The sequence below is a fragment of the Panthera pardus genome, unplaced genomic scaffold (genome assembly GCF_024362965.1).
Source record: "Panthera pardus isolate Hobbes unplaced genomic scaffold, ASM2436296v1 HiC_scaffold_8, whole genome shotgun sequence".
Taxonomy (NCBI): domain Eukaryota; kingdom Metazoa; phylum Chordata; class Mammalia; order Carnivora; family Felidae; genus Panthera; species Panthera pardus.
The window spans coordinates 20,694,866-20,703,878 of record NW_026527013.1 but is presented as its reverse complement, the minus strand read 5'-3'; the positions used below and the strand labels follow the sequence as shown (position 1 = coordinate 20,703,878).

The 9,013-nt window shown below is 54.6% G+C and overlaps 1 protein-coding gene across 4 annotated transcripts; it reads left to right on the top strand.

The window, feature by feature from the left end:
• Positions 1 to 7,651, top strand: RRP9 (ribosomal RNA processing 9, U3 small nucleolar RNA binding protein). 4 transcript variants are annotated; one of them, XM_019417055.2, is made up of 16 exons: positions 55 to 170; positions 457 to 539; positions 740 to 806; positions 3,127 to 3,236; positions 3,602 to 3,669; positions 3,751 to 3,792; positions 4,059 to 4,185; positions 5,019 to 5,143; positions 5,226 to 5,318; positions 5,648 to 5,748; positions 5,828 to 5,962; positions 6,039 to 6,101; positions 6,252 to 6,397; positions 6,480 to 6,559; positions 7,297 to 7,370; positions 7,484 to 7,651. In XM_019417055.2, exons 2-16 carry the CDS (start codon positions 506 to 508, stop codon positions 7,575 to 7,577), a joined length of 1,359 nt encoding a protein of 452 aa, XP_019272600.1. In that variant the 5' UTR covers positions 55 to 170; positions 457 to 505; the 3' UTR covers positions 7,578 to 7,651. The 4 variants fall into 4 exon arrangements, with proteins under 4 accessions (XP_019272598.1, XP_019272597.1, XP_019272600.1 ...); XM_019417054.2 differs by having other exon boundaries at positions 451 to 539; XM_019417053.2 differs by lacking the exon at positions 740 to 806 and having other exon boundaries at positions 1 to 170.
• Positions 7,652 to 9,013: the final 1,362 nt, after the last annotated feature.

The window sequence follows — 9,013 nt, the reverse complement described above, 5'->3', positions numbered from 1 at the left end:
CAGACCGCCTGGGTTTAGCAGCCACGTGAGTTCTCCGTGGCTGCTACGGAGTTCTCCTTACACGCAAGGTGGGCAGCATGTCCGCGGCAGCGGCGGCTCGAAAACGCGGAAGGTCGGCCTCGGGGGCCGGGGCCGGGGCCGGTGCAGGGGCCGGCAAGCGGCGGCGGAAGGTGAGTCTGGCTCTTCTGCAGGCCAGAGTCAGTCCCGTTACTGGGACCACCGTCATCTCCTACGGACACCCAGGCCCCCGGCCCCTCCGTGGCCCTTTTTTCGGGATTCCAGCTGGAGTCAGCTTCGTCCCTCTCTCCGCGGGCCAAATCCTGGAAGGCCTTGCACTTGAGCCGGGGGGCCACCGCTTTTCCTAGTCCCGCGGCTCTCGAGGGATCGGAAAGGGCTCTTGCACAGTGCCGGGGTGGTTGGGACCCTTGACCAACGAAAGGATTATTTAATTCTCAGGCGGATTCTGCCGGGGAGAAGGGCAAGTCCAAGGGAGGCGGCAAGATGAATGAGGAGATCTCCAGCGACTCCGAGAGTGAGAGGTGAGCTCTCTTCCACTGGGGGGAGGGGACACTGAGGCCCATGGTGTATGGAAGACTCAGTGAGTGTGGGCAGAGCTGGGCCTAGAACCCAGGTTTCCCGCCTTTTTGGCTCTTAGATCTTGGCTCTTTCCTCCAGTTCTAACCCGGATGAGTAGGTCTCATCTTGAGGAGATTGAGAAGTCTCATCTCCTTCCCTGCAGGGTCCCAATGCGAGACCAGTGAGAGCTCCCTCATTGGCAGGGACCTGAGCACAGGCTGGACTGGCTGGTAAGGGAAGTGGAATGCAAGAAATGCTTGCTAGTTCTTCATCTGCTTTCCCACAATTTCACAATTGCTGCTCTCCCCGCTGACTCTCAACATACGCCAGGTACTGGCTTTACTGTTGAGAATAGAGATCAACAGGCAGGTGAAGACAAAACGTGTTGTAATAAGATGTGTATTCTACAGCTCTGTGTTCTGGAGACAGGTGAGGGAACATTTAAATAGGGCCTGGAGAGATGAAGAGGAGTCCCTCATGTAGAGGTAGGGAGGACACTCAGGGATCAGAGAAGAGTCTTCAGCTTTTTGTATGTAAATTGTCAAATTTGTATGTAAAACTGCCAGACTGGGAGATGGAGAGGATGGAAAGGTAGGTGTTGGCTGCATCCAGATTGTGGAGGGCTTTTAATACCTCCCTCATTCTGCAGGTGACAGGGGTGGGGCATGATGCAGGGTTTCAGAGGACGCCAGCAAAGTGTCAAGTCCTGAGCCTGTGGAATGGAGTCTGTCATATCAGGGGATGGATCCTAGAGTTGGCCTTAGAAATTCAGCTTCTAAAACTGAGTACATGTTGGCCTTAACCTGCTCACAGAGATATATATTTTCTCTCAAGGTTACCCTGGGCAGGTGTGTGTCTGGCCCTGTGCCAAATACTTTTAACGTTTAAAGAATGTGTTGTGAATGTATGAGATACAGAAGAGTTCATGAAACGCGTTTGTACTATAGGGAGCAGTGGTGAAATGATGAACCTCTGTGCGCCCACCCCTTAGGTTAGGAACTAGACCATTTGCGGAAACTTGGAAGCCCCAACTGCATTCCTGACTTGAGTTAATCATTTCTTTGGTCTCCCCTTCTTCCTCCCTCCCCTCCTTCTCCTTCTCTTCATTTTTTTCATTCAGATACAATCTACATATAGTAATATTCACCTTTTTTAGCGTACAGTTTGTGAGTTAAACACATGTAGTTGTATAACGACCACCACTGTGAAGGTATAGAAGGGTTTCATCACACTCCAGAACTCCCCCCCACTCCTTTGTGGTCAGTTACTGCCCTGCCTCCAGTCCCTGCTAACTACTGTCCCTGGATTTTGCTTTTTCCAGAACATCAAATGAGTGGAATTATACAATACAATGTATATTTCCTTTGCTTTCCTTTAGAGTTCTGTCTCCTATGTGTGAATCCCTAAACAATAGACCGATTAGTTTGGGTAAACGGAGTGCAAGTTCTAACCTTGGCTGGTTAGCAGGGCAGCCACCAACCCTGTTGGCTGAAGGCTTGCTGAGCACTGAGTACTAAATGGTCTCTGTGACCTGATTTAGCTTCGGCTTCCTTGAGAGTTTCCAAGGTCCTTTCTGGGCAAGTTGTGGGCAGGGTCGTGAATGAGTCCTGGGGAACAACTGGGGCATTTGACAGGGACTAGGTATCTTTAGGCATGTGATCAGAAGGGACAGTTCCTGTGACCTACCTCTAGCTCCCAGGAGCAAGTCAAAGTAGGACTTATCTTGAGTAAAGAGAGTGCCCTCAGCTGGGGTAGGGAGTGGGGCGTAGAAGGGAAAGCAGAAACTTCAGCACAAGGTCAAGCCAAGACCAGTTAAGCTTTACCTGGAATCCTGTCCTCAAGGTGGAGGATGGTGCTATGGCATCCATAGTGAGGTGGCATCCAAGGTGAGGATGAGGCAATGACATCCCAGCGTGTCTGCCTCTTGGGTCCTTTTTTCAGACCTGGGCTGGCTGCTCCCCTGTCTGGGGGTGGTTCTGGGATTTACCTTTTCTGCTTTTCATGTTGGATCTCCTATTCCCTGTCTTCCATGCCTTTCTCATTCTTAGTTTATCCTCTTGTTTGGGGAGCACATCCCCATCCTTAAATGAAGTGTAGAAAAGACCAATCTTGTGGCACCTTGTATATCTGATAGTAACTGGCATGGCCTTCCAGGAGTTCACATTTTCCTTCAGAATTTCGTGTGTGAGGCTCCTTTGCCTGCCTGCTTTCAGTGTTGCTGTTGAGACTTCTGAAGCCTTTTGATTCCTGACCCTTTGTATGTAACCTTTTGTCAGCAGCCTGTAGAACCTTCTCTTTCCCTCTAGAATTGAGAAACTTCACAGTGATCTTCTTGGGTTTGGGGTTTCTTTTCACCCTTATGTCGGGCACTGGGTAGGTCCTTTCAATTTGGTAAGTCACCTCTTTTGGTTTTCTACATGTGTAATCGTTGGCCATGAGGGCTGGCAGGGATGGGGGCGGTTGAATGTCGGGAAGCAGCGACGAGGCATGGTCCTAGAGGCTAGAGGAGCGGGGTGAGCTCCCTCAGAGCCAGCCCCTCCCCACCCCCAGCCTAGCTCCCAGGAGGACTGAGGAGGAAGAGGAGGAGGAGCTGGAGGAGACAGCCCAGGAAAAGAAGCTGCGCTTGGCCAAACTCTACTTGGAGCAGCTCAGGCAACAAGGTGAGCCCATGCACTGGGCCTGTGAGTTCAGGGTCTGTGCTTAAGGCTGCCTGCTGTACCTGATGGGTGACTGATGCAGGTACCTGGTGGGCTGTCAGAGCTCCTGGTGCCAGTGGCCCTGGGGGAGAATGGCTAGGAGAGTAATGGGCCTCCTGGGCTGGGCCAGACCTTCAGCTTACTTTATTTCTAAGTAAAGGCAGGGGGTAGGCAGGAGGAGACCCCTCCTTTGCCCAAGGCACCCTAAACTTTCCATGGGACACAGCTTGAGTGTTTGGGGCCCAGGATGGAGGTGGTGGTGGTGGGGATGGGAAGGGAGAAGTGGAGTCTCGGCCTCGGTTTACTTGGTCTGGTCTGTCCTTGCACAGAGGAGGAGAAGGCTGAGGCCCAGGCATTTGAGGAGGACCAGGTGGCAGGGCGCCTGAAGGAGGACGTGGTGAGTGTAGAGGGAAGGTGGTAGGAGAAAAGGGTGGGGCTGGCCCTGCTCCTGGGAGCTCACCCTTTCCTCTCTGTGCAGCTCGAGCAGAGAGGCAGGCTGCAGAAGTCGGTGGCAAAGGAGGTGAGTGGGCAGGGCACTTTGGTGTAAGTAAGCCTGGGGACTCAGGCCGTGGGGGTCTTTCTTTGCTCTGGAACATGGTGAGCACTAAGGCAGACAGGACGGACCAGGTAAGGGTCTGATCCTTGCAGTTCTGTGTCCACTTTGCCTTCTGGTCAGGGTGGTGGGAAAGGATGGCGTGTGTGTGTGTGTGTGTGTGTGTGTGTGTGTGTGTGTGTGTGTCGGGGCCTTCCTGCCCCCTGTCGCAGTGACCCAGCCCTGCCCACCAGATTCAGGCCCCAGCCCCGGCTGACATCCAAGTCTTGCGGGGGCACCAGCTCTCCATCACATGCGTGGTCATCACCCCTGACGATTCAGCCATCTTCTCTGCTGCCAAAGACTGCACCATTATCAAGTGTGAGTGAGCAGCTGGGTGGGGGTGCAGCCTCACCAGGGGTCTTTGGGGAGGGCTGGTCTGCGGAGGAGGGAGTAATCAGGGCAGACCGAGGCCTGATGGGGAAAGCTTCTGGAGGTAAGTTCGCTCCTGAAGAAGTGTTTTCTGTGGGCGCCTGGGTGGCTCAGTCGGTAGAGCATCCAACTTCGGCCCAGGTCGTGATCCCGTGCTTCCTGGGTTCAAGAACTGCGTCGGGCTCTGTGCTGACAGCTTGGAGCCTGGAGCCTACTTCAGATTCTGTGTTTCCCTCTTTCTCTGCCCCTCCCCCAGTCTGTCTCTCGGTCTCCCAAAAATGAATAAACATTAAAAAAAAAAAAAACGAAGTGTTTTCTGGATGACAATGGAAGCTTCTGCCCAGGAGTGGCGCTAGTGACTCTGTGTTGCTGTCACTGGAGATGATGAGGCAGGATAATGATTGAATGAGGAGTGATGCTGCAGGTGGGCAGCTGGAGGGTACCTGAGGCCCTGTGCAGTCTTGGGATTGCATTCCTGGTCCTCCTGGGTCTCCCCTTTGACAGCGGAGTACTTTCCTCAGGAGAAACCAGAAGAACGCACACCCTTGGTCCCAAAGCTCCATCCTGTCCTTTTCTTTGGGGCTTTGTGGCTGCTTTTTGGCATTATTGTCACCATTTAACAGATGAGGAAATTGAGGGGACTTGTGCAGGGTCTCACAGTGGCTGAGCCAGATCTTTGGCCCTGAGGCCACGACCTTTTCCACAGCCCCATACTGCCCTTGAGGGGGTTGCCAGCCAGTCCTCTCCTCCGTCACAGTAGCCTCTGTCTTTCCTGGTGTTAGGGAGTGTTGAGAGCAGACGGAAGCTTCATGTGATCCCACGAGCCAAGAAGGGTGTGGAGGGGCAGCCCCCTGGCCACGGCAGCCACATCCTCTGCATGGCCATCTCCTCTGACGGCAAGTACCTTGTAAGGCAGGGTTGGCCCTGGGAGTGGGTGAGAGGCCCGGGCACACATCGGGTGCCTGGGGCCATTGTCATCATCTCCACAGGCCTCGGGTGACCGTAGCAAGCTCATTTTCATTTGGGAGGCCCAGAGCTGCCGGCACCTGTACACTTTCACGGGACACCGGGACGCTGTGTCGGTAGGAACTATGGATGTTTGGCGGTGCTTGGGTGATGGGGTGAATGAGGCAGGGGGTCCTTGAGGTCAGAGAACCTGTACTTCTGTGCAGTCGGTGGCACTGTAAAGGACATAAAGGGGTGAAGGGAGAGGGAAGAGCTGGGAGAGGCTGAGTGGGCTTGCCTAAGAAGCAGGGAGCCCTCTGAGAAGTCTGCAGCTGCTTGATGGCTAGGGAGTGTGCCCTGACTCCTGTGCCTTGTGACCTGCTTTTCGGGAAGTCTTCCCTGGGCCTGACCTGTCTCGCCTGCCGTAGTCCAGGTCCCCTTTCACCTGCTCTCTGTGTACCCTTAGGGGCTGGCCTTCCGCAGAGGCACCCACCAGCTCTACAGCACGTCCCACGACCGCTCTGTGAAGGTGTGGAATGTGGCGGAGAACTCCTATGTGGAGACACTGTGAGTGTGTGCGGGGAGAGGGTGTGCGGATGTGTGTGCTTGTTCATGTGTGACCCATCCTGCCTCTGCCCCCCTCCAGCTTTGGGCACCAGGACTCCGTGGCCGCGCTGGATGCCCTGAGCAGGGAGTGCTGCGTGACGGCCGGGGGCCGAGACGGGACGGTGCGTGTGTGGAAGATCCCGGAGGAGTCCCAGCTTGTCTTCTATGGCCACCAGTAAGGCGATCCGCTGGGCCGGGTTGGGAAGGGTGTTGGGGAGAGGGGCCATGCCCCTTACTGCTCCTTTTGCCAGGGGCTCCATCGACAGCATCCAGCTCATCAATGAGGAGCACATGGTGTCGGGTGCAGATGATGGGTAAGAACTGCCCTTTGGATGTCTTGTGCCACTGCCACTGCTCTTGGACTTGCCTCCTGGAATCCCCCTGTGCGGCTGGTGTGATTCCTTTCCGCTGAGTGGCCTTTCTGCCCTACCCAAGCCCCTCATGATCATATTCTCCATTCGCAGCTCTGTGGCCTTGTGGGGCCTCTCTAAGAAGCGGCCACTTGCCCTGCAGCGTGAGGCCCATGGGCTGCGGGGGGAGCCAGGCCTGGAGCAGCCCTTCTGGGTGTCATCGGTGGCAGCCCTTCTCAACACGGACCTTGTGGCTACAGGTGGGTGCTCTTTGAGGCAGGGAGGAGGGGGTTGCAGGGTGGGCTGGCGTGGGGGTGCTCACTGTCTCCCCGTCTCCCACAGGCTCCCACAGCTCTTGCGTGCGGCTCTGGCAGTGTGGGGAGGGCTTCCGACGGCTTGACCCTCTCTGTGACATTCCCTTGGTGAGTGGGGCTCTAGTGCCCAGCCTGTCTTTACAACAGTCCCGAGGCCCAGGAGCTCGTGGCCCCTGGAATTAGACCCTTACTGTATTTTCCTACCAGAATGGAGGCTCCTCAGGTCAGGGCCAGCTATGACTTCTCTTTTTTATAGTCCCAGCTCCTAGCATAGGACCTGACAGGAACCCTCCCTCCTTTTTCCTCTTCCTTCTTCCCTTCCTCCCCTTTCCCCTTTTCTACTCCCTACCTTGTCCTGGGTGCAGGGGAACAAGGCAGGGAACATTGTGTGCAGAGCCATGGAGGTCCTGGTGCTGTGATGGGTTCTGTGAGGCTGGTGCCAGATTGACACCAGGCTAGGGCTTGTGAACGTGTTGCACCCTAAGGGACAGTGGCAGGATGGTCAGCGACATCTGGTGACAGTGAAGGGCTTGGTGATGGTCATGGGGTCTCTAGGATCCCACAGCCAGGAGCTAAGCCCTGGGCTACCCCTGACACCCGACGTACTTGGCATACACTGTCTCCTTAAATCCTCACAAATTTCACTGTGCGGCTGCTGCTCTGTTATCATCCACCTCACAGGTATGGAGGCTGAGGCCCTGACAGGTCAAGGGCTGGTCTGGGTGCAGGAGGCAGAGCAGGGATTTAACCTGGCCTGCTGACGCCAAGCCCTTGGCTGTGAGGCTGGGGCTGTGGTGTTGGGGGAATCTGTTCTCACATCTTCCCATGTCTCTCCCTCTTCTCAGGTGGGCTTCATCAATAGCCTCAAGTTCTCCACCTCTGGGGATTTCCTGGTGGCTGGGGTGGGGCAGGAGCACAGGTATGAGGCATCCTTGGAGGGGTGAGGGTGGTGAGGCTGGGCTACCTGGTGGGACTGGGGGTGGTGGGGGCTGGGCCTGGCCTCAGCTGCTCCTTTCGTTTTGTCCTCTGCAGGCTTGGCCGCTGGTGGCGCATCAAAGAGGCTCGGAACTCCGTCTGCATCATCCCCCTCCGCAGGGCCCCCCGGCCCCCCACTGCCGGCTCCTGACTCCTCTCCACTTTATTTAAGTCCTTCCCAGGCCAGGCCCTGCCCTCTTTGTATTAAAAGCCTCCTCTTTTGGGCCTTGTCTCTTGCAGCTTCTTGGGCGGGGACAGCGGGTGATGGTGGGACTGTGGCTTGGAAAAGGCCAGGGAGGGACAGGGCTCCCACAGTCTCCATTCTGCCCCTCTGATGGCAGAGAGCTTTTTATCCTTTTCCATGGAACTTGGGGATGGAGACCTCAGAAAGTCCCTGGTCCCTAAGTATCCTCTGTGACCTTATTAGGCCAGGTCTCTACCCACTGCTCTGGGCTGGTAGGTGTCAGAAGCTGACCTGTCAGCCAGGAAGCCATGGCTGTCCAATTATGTGTTGGGGCTGGCTGTGGAGTCTGAGAACTGACAAGACCACTAGGCCTACAAGTCAGGGTGTCAAGGTGACCTGCCCCCCACCCCCGCCATTCCTGCCAGGGCCAGGTCAAGAACCTGGAGGGGACAGACTGCCCCTGGGGTGGGAGTGACACGCTACACTGCTTATTGCCTGGGGACAAGTGTCAGACTTAGGAATAGTGTGGTCCCCTCCGGAAGCCACAGGCTTCTCTCCTGCTCCCATGCTCTTGAGGCCTCACCCTCAGATCTGCTCCTGCCTGCCCTCATTCTTCTGAGGCCAGCGGGGTCAGGTTCAAATCAAACCCCCAAAAATCCTGTTCGAGGTCAGAAGACGTCGATAGAATTCATTTCATGTGTCTCTCCTCCAATTCAGCTCAATGATGGCATAAACATACCTCCTGAAAGACACTGCAAAGCAACACTGAAGTATCCCTTAATATACTAACCCCTTTCCTATGGGCGTGCTCCTACTAGGGGAAATCCACAGCCCTTGAATCCTTGCTCCCCACTAAGTAATGCATCATTTTTCTTCTGACCGCTTTTATGATTTTTCTTGAGATTTGATATTCAGCAGTTTAATTACATGTGTGGGCATGGTTTTCTTTCTTTTTTTTTTAAATGTTTATTTTTGAGACGGAGACAGAGTGCGAGTGGGGGAGGGGCAGAGAGAGAGGGAGACACACAATCCGAAACAGGTTCCAGGCTCTGAGCTGTCAGCAGAGCCCAATGTGGGGCTCGAACCCACAAACTGCGAGATCATGACCTGAGCCGAAGTCGGACGCTCAACCGACTGAGCTACCCAGGCGCCCCAAGGCATGGTTTTCTTGAATACATCTTTTTCTTTTTTATTGTGTTAAAATACACAACAAAATTTACCACTTTTAATTTACCTTTACTTTTTAATTTACCTTTACTTTTAATTTTTAATTTACCATTTTTAAGCATACAATTCAGTGGTATTAGGTACCTACACATTGTGCAGCTGCTGCCACTGTCCACCTGCCAAAAGCTTACAAATCTGAAACTCTATACCTATTAAATAATACCCCCCCCCCAACA